This window comes from Schistocerca americana, chromosome 6 (genome assembly GCF_021461395.2).
Source record: "Schistocerca americana isolate TAMUIC-IGC-003095 chromosome 6, iqSchAmer2.1, whole genome shotgun sequence".
NCBI classification, from domain to species: domain Eukaryota; kingdom Metazoa; phylum Arthropoda; class Insecta; order Orthoptera; family Acrididae; genus Schistocerca; species Schistocerca americana.
The window spans coordinates 333,983,071-334,007,553 of NC_060124.1; the positions used below are offsets into that span (position 1 = coordinate 333,983,071).

At 43.3% G+C, this 24,483-nt stretch overlaps 1 protein-coding gene across 1 annotated transcript in view; it reads left to right on the forward strand.

Annotated features, from left to right (window-relative positions):
* Nucleotides 1–4,953: 4,953 nt before the first annotated feature.
* LOC124619292 (xanthine dehydrogenase) overlaps nucleotides 4,954–24,483 on the forward strand; it is a 244,797-nt gene continuing 225,267 nt past the window's right edge. The window contains exon 1 of the mRNA XM_047145566.1: nucleotides 4,954–5,054. Coding sequence (XP_047001522.1) covers nucleotides 5,007–5,054 — 48 coding nt within the window. The 5' untranslated portion in view covers nucleotides 4,954–5,006. The remainder of the gene's footprint in view (nucleotides 5,055–24,483) is intronic.

Below are 24,483 nucleotides of genomic sequence, written 5' to 3' on the forward strand. Positions count from 1 at the left end.
GTTTGGATGTACCGTGCACTATTCAGTGTCCCCTCGACGATCACCAGTGGTGTACGGCCAGTGTAGGAGATCGCTCCCCACACCATGATGCCGGGTGTTGGCCCTGTGTGCCTCGGTCGTATGCAGTCCTGATTGTGGCACTCACCTGCACGGCGCCAAACACGCATACGACCATCATTGGCACCAAGGCAGAAGCGACTCTCATCGCTGAAGACGACACGTCTCCATTCGTCCCTCCATTCACGCCTGTCGCGACACCGCTGGAGGCGGGCTGCACGATTTTGGGGCGTGAGCGGAAGACGGCCTAACGGTGTGCGGGACCGTAGCCCAGCTTCATGGAGACGGTTGCGAATGGTCCTCGCCGATACCCCAGGAGCAACAGTGTCCCTAATTTGCTGGGAAGTGGCGGTGCGGTCCCCTACGGCACTGCGTAGGATCCTACGGTCTTGGCGTGCATCCGTGCGTCGCTGCGGTCCGGTCCCAGGTCGACGGGCACGTGCACCTTCCGCCGACCACTGGCGACAACATCGATGTACTGTGGAGACCTCACGCCCCACGAGTTGAGCAATTCGGCGGTACGTCCACCCGGCCTCCCGCATGCCCACTATACGCCCTCGCTCAAAGTCCGTCAACTGCACATACGGTTCACGTCCACGCTGTCGCGGCATGCTACCAGTGTTAAAGACTGCGATGGAGCTCCGTATGCCACGGCAAACTGGCTGACACTGACGGCGGCGGTGCACAAATGCTGCGCAGCTAGCGCCATTCGACGGCCAACACCGCGGTTCCTGGTGTGTCCGCTGTGCCGTGCGTGTGATCATTGCTTGTACAGCCCTCTCGCAGTGTCCGGAGCAAGTATGGTGGGTCTGACACACCGGTGTCAATGTGTTCTTTTTTCCATTTCCAGGAGTGTATTTACCTTAATAGTGTTCTAAGGTCATTATATATATATATATATATATATATATATATATATATATATATATATATATATATATATATATATATATCAGTCCATGATATCCAACATTACAAATTTACTCTTTCTGATGGACACACGTCCAGATCGTCCGCTCTCAAAATTTCGCCATCTCTCTCCCCACACCCACCACTGCTGGCGGCTCACCTCCAACTGCGCAACGCTACGCGCTGTTCACATCCAACTGCCCTACACTACAATAGCGAATATTACAACAATGCCATCCAGCCACAGACTGCACACAGCACAGCTAATGATTTTCATACAGAGAGCTACGTGGCGTTACCAATATAAAAACCTAAACAGCCTACTTACACAACTGCCAAATCAAAGTACACAGAGACAACTATCAAATTAAGGAGACGATATACCCCTAGACTAGCTAAAATAAAATGCATTGTCCAACTACTGAAAGATATATTTACAATTAAGGGGTATCTTTACAATTAATCTGAATATCGGGGGTAAAGTGTGGCCTCAATACAACTGTCGCGCAAATGGAATGCCGTAGGATGCGTCGTACATCAGAGCTGGATGAGGCTAGGAGTGGAATTTTAGCAGTGAGAACATACACAAAAATTCTGGCAAAAGAACATTTATTGGATAGGTAAATTTAATTGCACACATGAACGTTTATAGTAAGTGATATGATGGTTGCTCTTGCCTGCAATCTATTACGTCACATATTAATTAACCCTAGAACTTTACTTCGGAGTCCCCTGCAAGATTTATGATCTATGGAACAGGAATGATCAAAGGATGGTTTAATCAAAAAAAAATGTTCAAATGTGTGTTAAATCTTATGGGACTTAACTGCTAAGGTCATCAATCCCTAAGCTTACACACTACTTAACCTAAAGTATCCTAAGGACAAACACACACACACCCATGCCCGAGGGAGGACTCGAACCTCCGCCGGGACCAGCTGCACAGTCCATGACTGCAGCGCCTTAGACCGCTCCGCTAATTCCGCGCGGTTATGGTTTGATCACGAACACTTACATTCACACGAACTTGAGAGACTAACAAAGGAAAACCTTCACCACAGCGCACGTGGGTAGCAAGAGGGGTTGTTCCCTTGTTTCTAAAATGCGGGATGATTGAAGAAATTTTATTTGAAGTGAATTGCCATAAAATGACGCATAATTAAGAATCATAATTAATTCAGATATTCTACAGCGGAAGATCACTATGGCCTTGGCACTATAAACTTTCTCTTTAGGTCTCGACCACGTGGTCCTCACAAACAAAAGTGTATACAAACAAAGTTATCAAGTGAGACGAATTGTACAAAATTCAGTCATAAAATCAGGTAAATCATACGCAATATACATGCTCTCGCGAAAGGGATACTAAACAAAATGAATTGAATCACAATAAACTCAACACGGCTTCACGTGTTTGATCAACAGTTCAACCGAACAATAGCCTACAGCGGCCCTGGAATTTAACGCATATAACACTCGCGAATTAGTAAGTAAAATTTATCACACACGATAATAAACTATGAACGATGAAAGGAATTATTTACTTTGACTAGCTTTGAAAAATTTACATAAAGCACAATATTAACTTCTCATCGAAAAGGCACACTTACCCCCAGTAGGTCTCACCCGTCTCACGCCCCACGGAACCCCCCCCCCCCCCCCCCGACCTACGGAAGTGGCCAGAGGAACCCCTGTTGTGGTGCCAACCTATACGAAAGGTTCATCCAAGGCAAACAGAAACATCTTTGCTAACTGGTACGTGTTTCCTACAGACGGCTGTTCTGACACAGTGGCAGACTACTACACTCCTACGGATCTACACACTGAAATCCTTGCACACACTCATTCATACATTAAACTTATCGGACAAGAAGAGGAAAAACAAGATGCATTGAAATATGGCACTTAAATGTACATGCGTGTGAGGCTCCGACAAGTGCCAATAACCTAATGAAATGTTAAAACGGAATATGGATAGGATACTGTGGCCACCACAAACACACTCAGCTACTCAGTCTTTTCCCTTTTCTTCTTTACATCTAGGGTAACAGACCATTTGCACCAACAGTAGAGGTGCCAGAGACAAACACATGAAGCTGTGTGGTATGGCAAAATCATGAAGAGGCCCATGTAGAGACCCTGCACCACTAAATAATCAAGTTAAAACAATACAAGATATTGACGTTATTAATAAATTGTCGTATAAATTTTTGCAGAGCAAAAAGATGTACAGAAAAGAAGGAGAAAAAGCAAATAAGGAAAGCAATGCCAGATTTACAGAAGAAGCTCGCAATCTTTGCACGACACCATGAGATCAGGCTAGTGAATACCGCAGAAGCCCACCTCTTGCTCTAATTACTGCAGCCCAGATGAAATTAATGAATATTTTATCTGGGTAGTAGAAAGAACAGTCGGTGAACTTTGTGACTTTGGAACAGATTCTGCAGTTGAAGTGAAATTTGGAAAATAAATGCAGCATAGTAATGTGAAAGAGAGTGTAGCCAAAAGACATAATAAAAATAGTAAGGAAAAAACTACAGACACTCAGGGAGCCCCGATATTTATGACAAGTCCTATACTATGTTAAAAACTATAATCTGTGAAACTGCGCCGGCCGATGTGGCCGAGCGGTTCTAGGCGCTTCAGTCCGGAACCGCGCTGCTGCTACGGTCGCAAGTTCGAATCCTGCCTCGGGCATGGATGTGTGTGATGTCCTTAGGTTAGTTAGGTTTAAGTAGTTCTAAGTTCTAGGGGACTGATGACCTGATAAGTCCCATAGTGCTCAGAGCCATTTGAACCATTTTTTTTAATTTAATGATTCACCTAAGGATATCAATCATTGGCAGTGGAGCAATTTAAAACTTAAATTTTGTGTAAATTAAGAGAGTAGCCTTTGTATAGTACTCAAGAATACTTCTCTGTTGATTGAACAGTGTCTACCTGAACTGCAAGTCAGTGCTATAACAGCATCGACTCTGCTGCTTTATTACTCTATGTTCTAGTATTGATTTTATAGTTAGATTACCATTGTGAAGTATTGTAATCTAGTTCTCAACCTTAATATGTAATGAGTAAACTTGACGCCTTCTGCCAGCCACTATTGGCGAACGATATACAGCTGGTACTAAATTGGTTAATAAACGAATTAACGGGGAGAAATGTGAGATTGAGCACTTCACGAAACGTAAAGATGTAGAAGCCCTTGACTAAAGAATGAAAGTTATAATTGGAGTCGGTAGTGTCGACAAATAATCGGGAGCAACAATATGAGGGAATATGAAGTAGAATCATCGCTTTCACTGCGTGTAATTCAGCAAATGACAGGCACAGGCTCATGTTAAGATAATGAGAAAGTAGGTTCTGTCTATGGAAGAGAGTGTGTCATAACACGGTTTTGCGGCCCTTGCCTAACATTCCATATTTATATGGGATCCACATCAGATGGGACCACAAGAAAACATTGGCCCTTCGTGAATAAACGAACTGTCCAGAACAAATAGCTTGTTGACCTTTCTTAGGCAAAAGCTCTAGGCGCAAATGGCACAGTTTCATAGCCATCGTTTTGGTCCTTTGGGAAAGAGTGACGAATGATGTGATGTTCAAAATTTGGCATAGCTGACGCTCTCCAGCTGCTACGAAGATATAAGTTGTCGTTTTATGTGTCAGTTAACTTTATCGCTAAAGGAGAGCATTTACGTATCTTTGCCTTATTGAAGCACCTGGACTTCGACACTTCTGTCCTTGCAAAATCGTCGGATAACGAGAGCGTGAGCGCAAATTTTCTTTCGTCCGCCTCAGCTGAACTGCTTAAACTACGCATGTTCCTACATCTCGTAAAGCTCGCTTCCGATAAATGGTTAGTTGCAGCCACCAGCAGATGGCGTTCGGTTTGTCCTGGCGTAGACCAATCGCAACTGACACTGACAGTACGTGGCGCGCTCTGTCGACACTCTGCGTAACTATGGTTCAGTAGCGGCAACTAAAGCACGGAAGGCATTACATTCTACCGACACTTACGCCCCTGGCGTGTTGCAGAGAAGATGGATAACGAGACGTCAACGCTTGTGTTCTTCGTGAACGGCAGAAAGGTAGGCAGCTCTATTGTTGTCATCACAACGTGTGTGTCGTTATAACACTATATACACAAAGAAGTGATACCAAGGTCAAAAAATATTAGTACAGATTCTTCTGAACTGTCTGTGCCAGATTCAGATGTGCGCTGCTCCACTGTGTTCTGCGTTCGCCTACAACAGACAAGAGTTTTATTCTTGCAGAATCTGAATTTCGCTCGGTAATTACGTAACAGCAGAAGAGCGATCTAATGTTAACGACACTGCTGTGATACATCTACACTGTCGTCTATAGCTGCGTTAGCGCTTGCGCTGTTTTTTTATTGTTATTATTATTATTTCGTGACAATCGTAGATCTACGACAGCATGACACTATCGAAAATAACTGAACATATAATCGCGACGCACGTTTAGCTATACATGTTGACGGTTTTGTCGAATTTGAAATTAAGTGGAGTATACAGTTCAGGTTTTCTCATACCTTACGTAGTGTGTGATTACTACTAAGTTTGGAGTAATAAGGAAACCTGAAAGATTGCTTCATACAGTCATATTATGCGTATATTTCCCGTAATTTGTAGTAGTTTGCTTGATAGTAAGCCTCGAAACTACATGGGAATAAACGAGAAATAAAAGCGTAAAGAATAGTACCGCGTTCTTTATGTTATATGGCGTCATGAAGTGAAAGGAAGCAAACTTGTACTCATGGCTCTGAGCACTATGGGACTCAACTGCTAAGGTCATTAGTCCCCTAGAACTTAGAACTAGTTGAACCTAACTAACCTAAGGACATCACAAACATCCATGCCCGAGACAGGATTCGAACCTGCGACCGTAGCGGTCTTGCGGCTCCAGACTGCAGCGCCTTTAACCGCACGGCCACTTCGGCCGGCCTTGTACTCATGTTCGGTGGAATTAAAAAAGATGTGGATTCTCTCTACCCAACTGTGGACAACTTCTCTAATTATAAGAGAGCCCCAAATACAGCGCAAGACCACCTGTGGATTGTAGGTTCTCCTTTCGTATCTCGATAACAGAATGCTGCAGAATGTATCGAGTGCCTCTGTCGGTACAACACGATGCAAGCTGGTAGTATATGGCATACTTCCTTTTCTTTCAGGTACCAGGCTGGGTCAAAATACCTGCTTCTTTTCGCACAATTAAATACACCAACGTGCGAAAAATACTTGTTGTGTTGCTTGAAATAAATATATGTACCTTGAACAGCAGTCTCTTAGAAACTCTGTAATAAAACTCACGTACAAAATAAATGATTCCTTGGTTCATGCAGGGACCCGTTGATTTACTGCAGAAGTGGAACTCGGCATTCGTTGAACTACGCGCATCCAAATAATAAGAATCAGTATTTTCTGCGAGCAGCTTCTGTTTGAATCAAACCCAGATGTCTGATTTCCATTTGCATTGAAAACGACTAAATTATTACTTCTGTAGTTTATCCAGAAGAAATTGCGAGAAACATCCGGTATGTTCCAGTAATTGCTCCAGTACTTCCACATATCCCGTCACATAATCAAAGTGACATTGTCGGGAATATTCTGTTACTTCCGAATGGTTCCTAAACGTACTAGTTCTATCGGGACAACAATTCTTCACTTTGATTTGTGAGAATAATCTAATAATGGAGAGCTAATTTATTGATGTAATTTCTGAGTGTTACTAGCTGTCTATGATGGTAATTTATTTCCGAGTGTCCACCTAAGTTGATGGTTCCACTTTTGTTTTTGTTGTTGTTGTTGTTGTGGTGGTGGTCTTCGTCCAGAGACTGGTTTGATGCAGCTTTCCATGCTATTCAATCCTGTGCAAGCTTCTTCATCTCCCAGTACCTACTGCAACCTACATCCTTCTGAATCTGCTTAGTGTACTCATCTCTTGGTCTCCCTCTACGATTTTTACCCTCCACTAAAATGGTGATCCCTTGATGCCTCAGAACATGTCCTACCAACCGATCCCTTCTTCTAGTCGTGCCACAAATTTCTCTTCTCCTTAATTCTATTCAATACCTCCTTATTAGTTTTGTGATCAACCCATCTAATCTTCAGCATTCTTCTGTAGCATCACTTCTGTAGTTCCACTTTTAAGCGCAACATTTCGATGCGGTATCCACTCCCATCAAAATACTGTGAAAAAAATGTTACTGCCACCTTTGTTGGGCAAATGGAACTATATCTTTTACTGTATTGATATCTCACTGTGCGATTCCACCTTTCATTTTTGATATTCCTTGCCGGCTACATAATACCTTTATTATCTGCAGTATCTGGCAGTCAGACTCGTTACGACCAATGGCATTTAACCAAAGATAGATGACGCATTTTGGTTCGCCAGAAACGGTAACAGTTTCCAAGCTGTCGGAAATTTTCATTTAAAGAGAATTTTCCAAGAATGACGTAGAAGTAACACTTTGAAAGAATTCAGAAATTTTAGCGATTAATATATCATGCGATTAAGTTGATGTTTTTCTTTCGTATGTATTTGCGAGATTTTATTTGACTTTGAAAGAAAGGAGTGTATGTTTGTTTCGTTGATGCCGTCAGTGTGGTGGTTACACAGTCCCATATTTTGCACATGCTTGGCAAATGTCGGACATGCAATGGGCACCAGTTATTTGCTCTACAGCTGCTACTGACAACCAAGGAATTACCTGAACGCTTTTATAACTTTTTTTTCTTGTCTGGGGGTGGGGTGTGGTTCATACAGCCTGCTAATCGTGCAGATGCCGTGTGTTCTTACGAAGCAAGATGAGAAGACCTAATATACTTACCCAGATTACGTGATCTGGGATACTTATTATAATACAGGCTGAAGAAAAATTCGCGATCTCGGACTTCGCAGCGCTATTCCTCGCAAACTGGCAAACTGTCTCTCACAAAATTTCTTCCTGGGCATTTTTCGAGGGTAAATGAACGTTAAAGACTGGCTATCTGGAAAACTGTAATCACATGTACGATAACTACCTCTGATAGCACATCAAGTAGTGTCGTGCAGTTGGTCCAATGTATAGCGGTTTGGGTTTGCAAGCAGAAGATGGAGGGTTCGATACGGGGCGAAGGCCTATTTGTTTTTATTTGCTAAACGTAGACTGCATGGTACCGTATCAGGCGACTTAATCGTCATAGAGAGAATAGAGTGGCTCTTCTACAAAACGTTTGCAGTTACGTGCTACTAACACATTAGCACAATCGTTTTATTGATTAGCTTTTAAAGAAGCCTTTTGCACGTCGTGGACGCAAATTGTTTCGCACCACTGCATCTACTAGGTTCCAAAACTGTTTTCTGTGTGCCCTCTCCCAACGGTCCCATCGAAATTATTTACAGAGCGCATTGTTAACCCTACTTGTGACGTAAGGCCCTAGTGAAACGTAATGGCAAGAACGTGGCAAGAATAATCGATGGGACCATTGGGGAAGGGTACACACAAAACAAGTTCGGAATCCAGTAGATGCAGTGGTGCGAAACAATTCGCGTCTACGACGTGCAAACGGTTTCTTTAAAAGCTGATCAATGAAAACGATAGTATTTCCATTTCTGTGTTCGTACTATGTAACTGAAAATGTTTTGTAGAAGAGCCACTGTGATCACTGTATGGCGATTAAGATGCCTGATACCGTACCACGCAGATGACTTTCAGCAAATAAAAACAAATAAGCCGCAACCCACAATCGAACACTCGACCTCCTGCATGCTGATCCAAAAAGCTATCCCTTGCACCAGCTACACTACACTATTGATGTATCTTGAGATAGGTAGTTACTTTACACGTGATTACAGTGTTACCAGATTGCTAATCCTTACCGTTTATTTACTGCCCGAAATACGCGCAGGACGAAAGTTTGTGTCAGACATTTTTTTATTGCTAGTATGTGAGGAATCGCGCTGCAAAGTCCGAGTGCGCGACCTTTTCTTCACCATATGATGCAACTCTGATTATTCTCGGCCAGTTTCAGCTGAAAAACTGCGGAGTTTGTTGTGGAACATAGTGGAACACTCCTCCTTCAGGTTGTGGCATTATACGTAGCCTCCAAAATGGCGTCTGCAACGGAGGACCTGTCACTGAATTTCTTTTGGTGAAAAACAAGAGCATTGCAGATATACATAGTCGCTTGCAGTATGCATACGGAGACCTGACTGTTAACAAAAGCACAGTGTGTCGTTGGGTAAGGCTTCTGGCTTCTGTCATCATCGCAACAAGGTCCCGCAAATCGGTTCTATCTCCTGCGTGCCGGAGCTGTGACCACTGCAGTGTAGGAACGTGGCACGGATCACAATCGAATACCTCGCTGCTCACATGGACACCTCTATTGGTTGTGCTGACACACTTGTCCTCCAGTTGGGTTTCTCGCAGACCAACAGAAAACCGTAAGAGCAACGAAGGGCCGTCTGTGCGAATTGCCTAAGAGTGACGAGGCTGATCTTGACAATTTTTTGTCGAACATCGTCACAGGGGATGATACATGGGTTCATCACTTCGAAAGGGAAACAAAACGTCAATCCATGGAGTGGCGCCATTCCACCTCCCTTCCACCGAAAAGGTTCAAAGCTGCGCCCTCAGCCGATAATGTCATGGCGACTTTCTTGTGGTACTCTGAAGGGGTTGTTCCATTTGATGTCCTTCCTCATGGTGCGACGATCATCAACTGTTAAGTGTGCTCTCAGCAAATTGAAGAAACGACTTCAGAGTGTTCGTCGCCACAAAAATGCAAACGAACTTCTCTTTCTCCGTGACAATGCAAAGTGTCACCCAAGTCTGCGCACCTGAGACGAGCTCACGAAACTTCATTGGACTGTGTTACTCCTCATCCACCCTACAGCCCAGATCTCGCACCTTCCGATTTCTGTGTTTGGCGCAATGAAGGATGTACTCTGCGAGAAGCAGTACGTGGATGACGGAGAGGTTATTGATGCCTCAAGACATTGGCCCCGACGTCGAGCAGTATAGTGGTACCATGCGATCATGTAGGCTCGCCCAGTAAGGTGGCGTATGGCCGTCACATTGAACGGAGATTATACTTTTGAATACATTGTGTGAATGAACAGTGACCAATGTTGTTACAAATATTTACTATCAAAAACAGTCTTTTTTTTCTTCTTAGTATTGATCTGTAACAATTATTATGTATCGAGTAATCTATGTAAATGGAAGTCTCTTATTACACCAGTAAATCGTATCTGTACAGCATGTACTACACATGTCAGTTGACGATTATTGCAGCCTTCTCATTGAAAAGCGCCCTGATAGAGCGTCTATCGTTTCAATAAAGACATGTTGCTGCTCAATAGTACATCGTCTGACGTGGCAGTCTTTGCCATTCCACTTCCGCAAAAACTTCGTTAGAAAGAAGCCTGGTGCCAGATCTTTGGAATGGCGTTCATCCTCACCATGGCAAACACTAGTTTCCCTATCGACTTTACAACTTCAGTAGAAAGAAGCCTGCTGCCACATCTTTGGAACGTCGTCCAACTTCACCATGGGAACCAGTGGTTCCAAATGGTTCACTAACAGGCCTTGAGAGGGCAACCCATGTACTGTTAAAACGAAGTTCATTTATCCTACATGTTTCAATATTTTTAACGCTTCTTAATTGACAATACCTGTTGAACAAGCTAAGTTTTATGTGTGTTTATTTCCTTTCTTGTCAATGTTCTTTTAACTAAGAAATTTTACGTTGTTATTCGATTTATAATCCATTGATTAGCAATGACACCATTCTGTCAGAAGTGGGCGGAGCCTCCAGTATGTATAGTAAGATGTGCACTTGTTTCTCGAGTATTGATTTACCACCAGTAGAAGGTTCTTACTCATTGGTAATGCATCGTTCTATAGCTTTGTAGCCGTATGTATTTCCTTTAATGTATGTAGCCCTCTAATTAAAGCTTGTATATGACTTGTAGGTCTGAAGATGACCACAGTAGTGGTCGAAACCGGTCACTGGAATAAATAAATTGACATCAAGACTGTTTTTGATAGTAAATAGGAGATTATGCTGAAAAATAGGGTTTTGTAGCCAATAATATGGTAGAATCCTGAATAAAACCAATCTACTTTCATAAAAAATGTGTTGTATTACTTATTGGAAATAGGTTCATTCTGTTTTCTTTTCTTCTTCCTTTTCTTTCTTTTTTTTTGGCAAAAGACAAATTCTTAAATTTTTTCTTATCGGATGCACACAGTCACAAAGCTATTAGAAGACAATTACATTTTCCACCTGGGCTGTATTACGGTCATAATAATTTATTTCACACGATCGGTTGATTTCGGCGATATGTGAAGAGCTCACTCCTCCAGCGTGTGTGTACAGTATGGACGTCTGTCACTCAAATATGTAAGTGCTTGTGTAACAGGCTCGAACTAGAACAACGTTTCATACCCGCCAACGATATGAAAAGTATGCATATGCTCTAGACTCTCGCTAATTCGGCTTTCTTGAACAGATGGGTGCCAGATTAGCGGAAGTGCCGTATTATTGAGAGTGCCTAAAATTTAAACTCGTAGAAACTATACTTTATTAAATTCAAAGCTACATTCTCCTTCATACAAAAGTTAGTCCTTGAGTGGGTTCGTATACAGCAGCATCATTCACTTGAAATATGTCCCAGATTTTTAGCTGTTGCAATGGTATATGTGACAGCGGCATGCTTTATCATGTAAAAGTATAGCGTTGGTACTGCATGTGCATGGTTGTTGCATAATGTACCCCAGGAAGAATTCCGCAGTTTCAGCACCAGCAATGGGTATGACTAGCTACTATAAATGAACTTTGGTAGCCAGAACAAAGAACATTATTAAGTCAATGAAGAAATATAACAGTAGTTTCTAGTTGTGTAACTTGGTCTAGGCTTTGTCTGTCACTGTACACAGCATTTCTCCTCCTATGTCCTCTTGTTCATCGCTTCCATCATTAATTTCCTTCACGCTTTTGGCTATTTCTTTATCTAAAACAGTTTCATTTATATCACCGTCTTCCTCATTCAGCCACTTAGCAACATCTTCTTCATCAATTTCTCCTCCCCCCGGAAGCTTGTGGAACATGTCAATGTTCAGAGTGTCAGCTACTGATGAGTCCGAATTCACTGGCTTATCGCTGTCTCTCAGTGCTGCCTCAAACTTTGCATTCACAGGTGGTTCACTTTCTCCAGTTGTTCGTTATGGTAGCATTCTGTAGCTTATCCCTTGCTTCTGATGTTTGAAAAACAACATCATGTAAGTTAATTGCCCTCCACACCCCAACACAGGCTTGGTAGACTCGTTTTCACATTCCTTCAGCAAGGAGACAAGAATTGCATGTCGCTAATGACGTTTAATCGATTTCAAAATTCCTTGGTCCATGAACTGGATCTTGACTGTCACGCTGGAAACAGAAAGAGTACGTGTATACCATCGGACTTTAGAGAAACTTCTGAAGGATGACTATGAGCGTTCTCGGTTACAAGGATAGCTTTCAACGGCTTTTTCTTCTTCAGCTCTTCTCTCACACTTTGTACAAATGTTGTATGGAACCACCGAAAGAAAACGTCTCTGTCATTTCATGGTTTCTTCTGAGCACAATATTCCACTGACAGTGTATTTCTGCCGCTGTGTTGAAAGAAATGTGGATGCTGTAGGGATTTCCAAATCACCACAAGCGGTAGTTTATGACTCCCACTTATAACACACCATTAACGTTACGCGCTTCTTTTGTTGTTTGTATCCTCGAGCTCCCTTCTCGTTCTTCGCAGCTAATGTTTTCGCAGGAAGCATCTCGTAAGAGAGGCCAGCTTCTTCAGCATTGTTCAATGCATCAGCGGTTAAATCTTGTTCCTCATTTATCTTCTCTATCATATTTACAAACTCTTCTGCGTCTTTTTCTATAGCTGAGCGATTATCCCTTGTTACTGTCACCTGCTGCATACCATTTCGTTTTTCTTTTCAGATTATATCAAACCCTCACTTGCTGCAAACAGGTCACTGCCGCCAAGCTGTTTGTTGAAGGCAACTAGTTTTTCCGTTACTATAGAGCCACTGACTATAGAATTCCTTTACTGCGTTATTGTATGAACCTAATATAAACATCCAAGTCTAGTTCTTCATTCTCACTCTTCCGCATAACCTCCCATTTTCCTAACTGACTCTTCATTTGGGTCGCATACTGTCGAATAACGTCCTTCTTTTTGATGTCATAAACAGATGCTCGACGAACATTTGTACTCAGTAGTAATGGATTTCTGCGGAAACCCTCGGTTCAACTTATCTGAAATTTCGAGTTTCTGCTTGAGCTCTACCATAATGTGTTTCCTTTTAGAAGCTATGATACTGGACTGTAAAGCAAGCCACAATTTCAGATACAGGGTGGGGGTAAATAAAAGCGCCCTGGACGCGAGTGGATACAATTGGATGTGAATGTATGGATATAAGCTCACCCCACGACGCGAACACCACGTATACGCCCACCACGTGATTCACACCAGTTCAGAGCGCAGTGCGGGCTGTGTCAGTGTGAGTGGAGCAGTGCAAGGGGATGATGGTACTCACAGATGTTAGTTGTGGAAAGTAACGTGACAACAAAGTCATGAAACGGTGTGGTCAGTTGTTTCCTAAGAAGTTTAATAGTGTGAGCCAGACAAGAAAAAAAAAAAAAAAGAAAAAGGCATTCCGAAACGCACCTGCACACCAGAAAATGTAGCTGCAGTTTACCAGAAAATGCTTCAGAGTCCTACCAAATCAATCTGACGCCTGTCGCAAGAGACCGGCAAATCAGGTCGATCATGCTGACGAATACTCCACCTGAGCCTGCATGTGCATCACTACCAAGTGTCTGTTGTTCATGCACTAAAGCCAGCAAATGCTACCCAGGGCCTCCAGTTTTGTGACTGGCTATTCACTGAGATAATAATGAATGGTGTGGACGTAGATCTGTTCTTTATGTCCGATGAAGCCTAGTTTTACCTCGGTGGTTATGTCAACTCACAGAATCACAGGTTCTTCGCAGCGAAGAATCCGCATAACTTCCACGAAACACCATTGCATGATCAGGAGGTTGGACTTTGGTGTGCAGTGCCTTCACACCGCGTTACTGGTCCCATCTTCTTTCATTATATGCTGACTTCGGCTCGTCACATTGCCAACATATAGAAACCGTTTGTGGCAGCATTAACGGAGGACGAAAAGACCTACAGTGACTTCCAATAGGATGGAGCAATTGCCCAAACAGACAGCCGAACCTTGGAGCGCATTTACACAATCGTCGCGCCTGCCTAAGCGCTAGCAGAGGTCAGTCTGGTCGCGGACGTAACTGGCCACCCAGGTCACCTGATCTGACAGAGTGTGAGTACTTTGTGTGGGGAGCCCTCAAGTCTAAGGTGCGTAGCTACAGCCCTCATAGTCTTCAAGAACTGCAGCAGAATATTTCGGATGAGACTGCAACAGTTCCAGCGTTCCAGATTCGACCCCCTTCACAAGTTTGCTGACCAGGGCCAAAAATCTCTGTTTTCCGGACCACTTTTATTTGCCCCACCCTGCGTGTATAGCATGGTTTAACATTGTAATTAATTAATAACATTGCTGCGGAACATAATTCATTGTCGTGCGAGTCATTTCTGCTTGAACGACAAGAGGCTGGATGTGGGCCAGATTACTGAGAGGACAGGCTACTCACGGCCGTATTAGCGAGGGTTTAATGCACAAAAAACTCACATTGAACATAACGTTGACGCGTATGGAAAATTGGTCACCTTCGGGTGTGTATACGAGTATTTAAATAACAATCATATACTGTATACTACTCATACAGGGTGACTGTGTGAAACTGCAAGCATGTGAGGAAGCACTTGGAAATGGTTCATTGCCGTAGTGAGATGATCGTGTGAAATAAATGTCTGTGGCCGTAATAGTGCCAAGATGGAGAGTGGAATTGTATTTCAGCGAATCCTTATCGTTAGTGTTCTAGCAAACGTCCGGCAGAACCGAATCCTATCACTTGTTCTGCAAACACCTCTGCTTGTAGAGCATCGAGATCCAGAACTACCGATTATACCGGACACATTATCTGCGGTACCTGGTTCGAATGTCACAACAGTTATTAGTCAAATGTTTGAGCGGAGCGAAAACAAGGCTTCCTATAAATTACAGAACGCGTCTTTGTACGAATTTTCATTGCATGACGAAGAATGGGAAGTGTCCGAAAGGTGTGTCAAATTGGACCAGTGAGAGATCTAATTTTTTATTCCTTGAAAGTAATCCGGGTAGGCAATAGAAACTTAATTAGTGATTTGAAGTAAAATTGAAAATGTAAATAAAGTGTCAAAAGTTCATCACTTCAAGGCCTAGTCATACTGAGATAAAAATTTGTATTCATGTGATACATAAACGTCAAAATGGTTTCCTTCTAATCAAAAACGAAATTCAGGATATTTCGAGAACAGAGGACGCTAGGAAAGCAAATGAGGTGACAGTAAGATCATGTTTTCTGAACAAAACATGAAAATAAATTAAAAATTGATGGTAGAGTATTTTGTAAAATGATGTATCTGAAAGTAAGAAATAAAACAGATTAGAGAAACATTTGACCCGCCTTTGAATGATGCTCGAAGTCGAGTACTGCAAATGAGGTACGTTTTAATTGTAGACAAATCATTTCACAAAACTAGTAACTTTAGGGTATGAAGTCCCATCGACGACTAAGTATTCTAAGAAGAAGCACAAGCTCGATTACGGGATGATGGGAAAGAAATTCGCCCGAGTCCGTGTTCACCGTAACCGGTTTTGGGATACCATGGGAAATCTAAGTCTATGTTGTCGGAATGAGGTATGAACCCTGCTCCTTCCTAAAGTGGTAGCCACAGCCCCAATTCTCCTGGTACACGACTGCTTATCCGAGTTCGACCAGTTTGGTGCATTTGATTTCTCCGTTGACGGAGAAAGACACAGATAACTGAAGAAGATATCGATCTTGATTGCTGCCTTCGCAAAAATACTTTTTCTTCCTGCCGCAACTCACAAACAACATTACACTGCATATTTTCAGGTGCCTCCTTATCTGGCTGAGTTCATTTACTCCACAGCGTTAACAGATAAAGCAGCCAAGTTGTTATTAATTCGATTCCTGCAATGTGGGTGAAACTATTGCTCAAGCTGACAGCCTGCTGTTTACGAGGGTGGTCTAATAAGTCTGATAAATTTCCAGGAAAGAATGGAACTTTTATGTTGCGCCTTCATGGTTGGTAAGCTTCGTTATTCCAATGATCGTGGAAAGAATTCCAAAATGTACAGCGCACAGTTCATTGTTGACAACCGTCTTAATTGGTCATAGTGTCGATTGCTATTTAAAATGGAGAAAACCGTGTGCAGTGCTGTTTTTAAACATTTTCATTTGAAGTGTTGGACTGCTGAACAAATCAAAACAGAATTGGACGAAGTTAACGCCTGCTCCGCACCATCATTGAAGACCGTTCACTTTTGGATTAATGAATTTAAACGTGGTGGGAGAAGCACCGAAAACGAAGCGCGCTCCGGTCGTGTAGTGAAGGTCCCCATAAACAAAACCACTGACAAAGTTCATGATATGATAATGACAGACTGCCGAATAAAAATTGCTGAGATTGTAGGCCTCTCAGCTGAGCGAGTGCATAATATCCTGCACGGGGAATTGGCTGTGAAGAAGTCGTATGCGAAGTGGGTGCCGCGATTGCTCACAGTCGACCAAAAGCGCATCCAGCATAACATTTCAGACAATGTCTAAGTTAAATCGCAAACCGCAAAATTTTTTACGCCGATTTGTGACTGTTGATGATCCATGATCCATCATTACACACCAGAGTCAAAACAATGGGCAAAGGCTGCTGAAAGTGCACCGAAGAAGGCAAAGATAATTTTTTCAGCTGGTAGGGTGATGGCCACTGATTTTTGAGATTCTTTACTAGACCTGTCAAGCCATCCTCGTATGTACTAGCAATACATTCTGTTTTGCAAACGACGCAACTTCGATCGACTTTTGTAACACTTTATAGCTTACGAGCTGCTGTAGTGTTGTGACCGTGTGCTTAACTATGAATAAGGAGAAAGGTATTAGTGATTACGAACAAGTATTGCTCGATGACTATTACTAAAGAACTATAGCTTACACAGAAACAAAACTTTTCCATTTATACTGACAAATACTGTCGTTTTAATACCTGTTTACCTATCCGAGTCTGCTTTGAGTATGAATGTTAGATGCGATACGACTACTGTTAAAGTAATTCTTTTAGGGTAACTGGTGCAAATTTTGCTAGCGCCATCCTTGTCTGTAGATGCTTTAATACTGAAAAAATACATGTCATGGCATGGCCTTTAACATAGTGGCTGAATGCATATACAAAAACCTACGCTGCTTGTGGAAATCACAGTCTTTCGAGCATACGATATTTTGTCGCACATATACACTACTGGCCATTAAAATTGCTACACCACGAAGATGACGTGCCACAGACGCGAAATTTAACCGAAAGGAAGAAGATGCTGTGATATGGAAATGATTAGCTTTTCAGAGCATTCACACAAGGTTGGCGCCGGTGGCGACACCTACAACGTACTGACATGAGGAAAGTTTCCAACCGATTTCTCATGCAAAAACAGCATTTGACCGGCGTTGCCTGGTGAAACGTTGTTGTGATGCCTCGTGTAAGGAGGAGAAATGCGTACCATCACGATTCCGACTTTGATAAAGGTCGGATTGTAGCCTATGGCGATTGCGGTTTATCGTATCGCGACATTGCTGCTCGCGTTGGGCGATATCCAAAGACTGTTAGCAGAATATGGAATCGGTGTGTTCAGGAGGGTAATACGAAACGCCGTGCTGGATCCTAAAGGCCTCGTATCACTGGCAGTCGAGATGACAGGCATCTTATCCGCATGGCTGTAACAGATCGTGCAACCACGTCTCGATCCCTGAGTGAGCAGATGGGGGCGTTTGCAAGACAACAACCATCTGCACGAACGTTTGCAGCAGCATGGACTATCAGCTCGGAGACCATGGCTGCGGTTACCCTTGACGCTGTATCACAGACAGGAGCGCCTGCAATGGTGTACTCAGCGACAACCTGGGTGCACGAATGGGAAAACATCATTTTTTCAGATGAATCCAGGTTCTGTTTACAGCATCATGATGGTCTCATCCGTGTTTGGCGACATCGCGGTGAACGCACATTGGAAGCGTGTATTCGTCATCGCCATGCTGGCGTATCACCCGGCGTGATGGTATGGGATGCCATTGGTTACGCGTCTCGGTCACCTCTTGTTCGCTTTGACGGCGCTTTGAACAGTTGGCGTTACATTTCAGATGTGTTACGGCCCGTGGCTCTTCCCTTCATTTGAACCCTGCGAAACCCTACATTTCAGCAGGATAATGCACGACCACATGTTGCAGGTCCTGTATGGGCCTTTCTGGATACAGAAAATGTTCGACTGCTGCCCTGGCCAGCACATTCTCGAGATCTCTCACCAATTGAAAACGTCTGGTCAATGGTGGCCGAGCAGCTGGCTCGTCACAATACGCCAGCCACTACTCGTGATGAACTGTGGTATCGTGTTGAATCTGAATGGGCAGCTGTACCTGTACACGCCATCCAAGCTCTGTTTGACTCAATGTCCAGGCGTATCATGGCTGTTATTACGGCCAGAGGTGGTTGTTCTGAGTACTGATTTCTCAGATCTATGCACCCAAACTGCGTGAAAATGTAATCACATGTCAGTTGTAGTATAATATATTTGTCCAATGAATGCCCGTTTAGCATCTGCATTTCTTCGTAGTGTAGCAATTTTAATGGCCAGTAGTGTATGATAGACGCTAAGAATGTTTGTCCGATGGAGAACTTGATACGTTAGTTTGGACGACGAGGGTTCATCAGGGAGAAGGGTAACTTACGAATTATCCTAAGGAAGAGTGTTACGATCGCTCATTTTCATAGAGGACATAGAGGACCTATCGCAACTTTTGGGAAAGAGATATTTTGTTACCAAAACGCAAGTGTCTATTGGAAAGTTTAATCATTCAGTGACTAAGGGCAAAGGACTGCTAGTTGTAATAAATAGCAGCTTAACTTAAATGCCGATAAATAGAAGTGGCAATGCGCAATAGGTGTGTAACACTTCTTGCCTCTTTAGGGTGCAACGATCAACATCAGTACTTGGTATTCCTGGTTCCCAAGAGGTTAGATGAACGATATCGATTTATTGGAAAAACAAGTACATTTGCAAAGGAGAGAAGACTCTTGTTGGAGATTCATCTACATCTACTCAGCAAGCCACCGTACGGTGCGTGGTGGAGAGTATCCGTACCATTACTAATCATTTCCTTTCTTGTTCCACTCGCAAAGGAGACAAGCATTTGTACCTGCGCCATCTCTGTACTCTGACGTCAGATCTACCACAGCTTACCGCCCATCCTGCTCAGAGAACGGACAGTCCTCCGATCCCTGTGCTCTGATAAGGTGTGGACGTCCAACTTCTTGACGCCTATCGTGGTTTCAACATTCAACCGCTTTCCGTCGATGCTCACGACTGGAGCGCGCCAACAGCTTCAGTGTCTCCGAGATGCTCGCTCCCAGGCACTGACGACAACAATACGGCTTTTGCCAAAGTCGCTGAGGTTGGCGGATTTCCGCATTTGCGCCACTTAATATCGCTAGAATGATTCCCCCTTCGTCTCTTGCCACGTCACGTGCCCTTGGCGCCACCAGGCGGCCTACAACCTCGCAGTAGGCAGTGGTCATAGTGTTTTGGCTCATCAGCGCATATGTGGCATAGCGGATAACGTCCAAAGCCCCATGAAGCTGTTCGCGGAAGATGCTGTTGTTCGTAGAGAAGTCGCAAGCTCTATTAAATTGTAGCGAGACGCAAGAAAGTCTACAGAGGATCAGAGCTTGGTGGATGATCTGGCAGCTGACCCTCACTGTAAGTAAACGCAACGTTTTGCGCTTATATAGGCAGAAAAAGCCGTTATTGTTTGATTGCACGATTTCCGAACAATCACTGGAAACAGACGCAACCACTAAATACGAGGGTTGTCCAGAAAGTAAGTTCCGATCGGTCGCGAAATGGACACCACAGTGAAAACCCGATGAAGCATTGCACAGTGTGTTGGGTAGTGTCTCTAGTATGACCGTTGATCGCATCAAGACACTCTTTTCAGTTGTGAGCGCACTGTGAGCGAGTAAAGGTGCCTAGAACAACGATGTCTCCCGCCAAGTAGGAGGGCCTGCTGAGAGGCTTCGCCTTAATGAATGCAGCCCACCTTACACAAATGCCACGCACTTCCTTCTTCATGGCAATTCTAAGCCGCACTCTGCAGGGGTAGTGAAGACGCTTCTGCAGCCTTTTCGATGGGATGTGTTCGATCACCCACAACACAGCCCTAATTGGCTTGTCCTGAGTATAATCTTTGTTCACATGAAACGCTGGACACGAAGACAACACTTGGGTGCAGTCTACGCGCTATAGACCAGTGTAAAGAATTATCGGAAAGCTCAGGCAGCTGCCTTCTATGACTATGGTGTTGGAAATGTGGTATAACGCTCCGACAAATGTCTAAGTCGGAGCGGGGACTATGTAGAGAAGCATTGGAAAGTGTAGCTAACTCTTACAAATAAAATGTTTCTGATTTTCACTGTGGTTTCCATTTAACGACCGATCGGAACTTACTTTCTGGACAACCATCGTATCTGCGAGCATACATACGGCGCTACTGAAACTGGGACAATCACATAAAAACAATCATAATCAAGGCACAAGCCACTCTGAGATACGTTGAAAGAATCCGCATAAATGTAATTCACTCACAGAAGAGGTAGCTTGGAAACTCGTCTTGCGTCCGATGCTTGAGCGTTGCTCGGCAGACTGGGACCTTTAGCAGAGAGGATTGATAGTGGTGCTACAAGAGCGGCGTTGTGTATCAAGATATAGTTTACTGTTAAAATAACGAGAATGTTCGTTCATGTAAAAGTCGTCGAATATATTGCTTTTTCCTACGTACATCTTGGGAAAAGTCTATGAAGGTATAATTAGAGACGTTCGCGCCATACGGAAGCTTACTTACAATCGTTCTTCTCGCGCACCTTTCAAGACTGAAACAAGAAAAGGGGAAAATTGGCAGTTGTGTACAAAGTACCCTCCGCCACACGCTATAAGGTGGCTAGCAGAGTATAGGCGGAAATGTGAAGGAACTGCAGCTGCATAGATTCAACCCCTACTCCTGATGTAGTGAAACATGAAACCAAAGAACAGAAATGGTGTATGTACCAAAACCCCAGTCCGCTATAGCTGCAGCTGACGATGGACTTCAATGACGTAACAGTATTACCTAATGGGAAGACGATAACCCGCTGAAAACCAGTTTCTTTCGCTTCAGTATCATGGCAGTATCTACATCTTCATCTGTTTTATTTTCTTGTATGAACTAAATTATTCTGCTGTCTTGTCCGTTTTTGCTGTTATTCTGAAATTTTCTGTCCTGGCGCAGTTCACGTTTCCAGTGCCTAAATACACTAATAGCCTGATGTACTCTGCCGAACAAGACTACCAGCGTTCGATGAGAACGTGTGGAAACGCTTTCATGTGGTGACGAAACGTGCCCGGAATTGCAGTCCGAAAAGTGAGATACCTTATCTCCGGACAAATGATTTCCATTTGTCATTTGAACCGCGCGCTTGTTAGGGGAGAAATACGTTTTAGAAAACGGAATGGTGCTACGTTTGCACGTGAAGAAGGCTTACCTTCAGTCATTGTTGTCCACATTACTTAAATGAGTACAAATGTAATCACTATAGAGTTCCTATCGGTTTTCTAATAAGCTGACGCGGGAATGGCGAAGAAATTATATTACACGATTGCTCCTAGCTGTTAAATATGTTTCTATGCAATACGTTCCCCTCACACGCATGGCACGATAGAATTGAATTGCACAACAACGAGAAATAAATAATAGTGTGAATTTGCAACATTATATGTTTTAATCTACAGCGTATAAACATTTATAATATTTTTGTCTTAAGAAACGCGAGAAGATACATTAAACGACAGCTTTATCTTTGGCGATCGTTAATTTACCCTACAGGGAGAGAGAAGTAGCTACAAGTTAATTTTGAGATTTTCTCATATAATACTGAAGATCTTCGAAATCTGTATTAAGCAGGATCTAGTTTCCTGTGTCAGTCGTTAAATAAAATAAACGGTATTAGACAACAGCACATGAAGTATCGTTTGTTACGATACCTGGGATCTTTGTTGGATTCACTGAATGAGCATGTGGTCGTTTCTCTCCCTTTATATGCTTCTCCCTTCAAGTATTCCTTGTTTCATTGGCGTTCACCTCTTCAACATTGTTTACAGGTGTCCTATCGAATTTAGATCAGATGAGTGTAAGTGGTAATTTATGTTGTTTTATATCAACCATTAATTGTCAATTTCAGCCTTTTTCGGGTCAATGTCATACTGGGTCATGTAAATTGTTGGCATGCGCAAGTTTACACGACACTGATGTAGCAGATTTGTTTAATCATAAAATCATCAATAAAGTAAATATTCCAGGTTTGACGTCACACACCTATCCAGTTCATTGCCGACCGCCTTAATGATCCACTGTGGCAATGTGTGCCACACTTCATTGTTTTTATTAGCCATTCTCCATACCAGCCTTCCCGAAACCTTCGTTTGGTTTCATCAGAATATTTTGTGTTGTCGGAAAATGCTGCCTTGTTGCTGCAGTATTTGCGCACTATTTCTCTTCGTCACATAGCGTCTTTTATGGGTAATTAGTCCCTCGTATGTCGGTACAGCACTTTGTGAATACCAGAGGGATAGCTGATGTTTCGCAGACCAAAGTCAGGTAAAGAGCGTTCACCTTAGGGTTTTCCTCAGCATCTAGAAAAAATGAACATCTTTTTCTCTCGTGTGACCCCTGGCGTTCCTCTTTCAATTCCTCATGGGTTTTCCATCATTTAGACATGACATTTAATTGTGCTAAAGCTGTATAATGCGTCTTGCTCATAGAGCCCCCAATTTTCCTTAAAAATAAATGCTGATGTGGCAAACTGATAATTCTTTAGATGACGCTATTGAGGTTTTTTTTTTTTTTTCTTCTCGCCACCTTTGCCCATTATCATCGTTCTAAAGCAGCAGATGTATAATTTGATTATTGAAGAAACAGGCTTTTCCGAAGTACTTACACAATGAAGAGCCAAAGAAATTGGTAAAACTGCATAATAATATGTAGGGCCCCGCGAGTACGCAGAAGTGCCGCGACACGACGTTGAATGGACTTGACTAAAGTTTGAGATAGTGCTGGAGGGAACTGACGCCATGAATCCTGCAGGGCTGTCTATAAATCCGTAAGAGTATGAGGGGGTGGAGATTTCTGAACAGCACGTTGCAAGGCATCCCAGATATGCTCAATGATGTTCATGTCTGAGAAGTTTGTTGGGCAGCGGAAGTTTTTAAACTCAGAAGTGTGTTCCTGGAGCCACTCTGTAGCAATTCTTGTCGTGTGTGGTGTCGCATTGTCCTGCTGGAATTGCCCAAGGCCGTTGCAATGCACAATGGACATGAATGGATGCGAGTGATAAGACAGAATGCTTAAGGTCGTGTCACCTGTCAGAAGACGTATCAAGGGACACATATCACTGCAACTACACATGCCCCTCACCATTACAGAGCCTCCACCAGCTTGAACAGTTCCCTGCTGACACGCAGGGTCCATGGATTCACGAGGTTATCTCCATACCCATACACGTCCATCCGCTCGATACAATTTGAAACGAGACTTGTCCGACCAGGCAACATGTTTCCAGTCATCAAGAGTCCACTGTCAGTACTGATGGACCCAGGCGAGGCTTAAAGCTTTGTGTCGTGCAGTCATCAACGGTACACGAGTTGGCCATCGGCTCCGAAAACCCATACCGATGATGTTTCGTTGAATGCTTCCCACGCTGACACTTGCTGATGGTCCAGCATTGAAATCTTCAACAATTTGCAGAAGGGTTGCATTTCTGTCACGGTGAACGATTCTCTCCGGTCGTCGTTGGTACTGTTCTTGCAGGATCTTTTTCCGGCCGCAGCGATGTCGGAAATTGATGCTTTACTGGATACCTGATATTCACGGTACACTCGTGAAATGGTCGTACGGAACAGTCCCCACTTCATCGTTTCCTCGGCGGTGGCATGTCCCATAGCTCGTGCGCTGACTATAGCACCTCGTTCAAACTCACTCAAATCTTGATAACCTGCCATTGTAGTAGCAGTAACCGATCTAACAACTGCGCCAGACGCTTGTTGTCCCACATAGCCGTTGCCGACCACAGCACCATATTCTGCCTGTTCAAATATCCGTATTTGAAAACGCATGTCTATGCCAGTTTCTTTGGCGCATCTGTGTATAAGGATGAAAGTGGTGGCTCATTTTCCGCTTGTCGGACCAATTAATA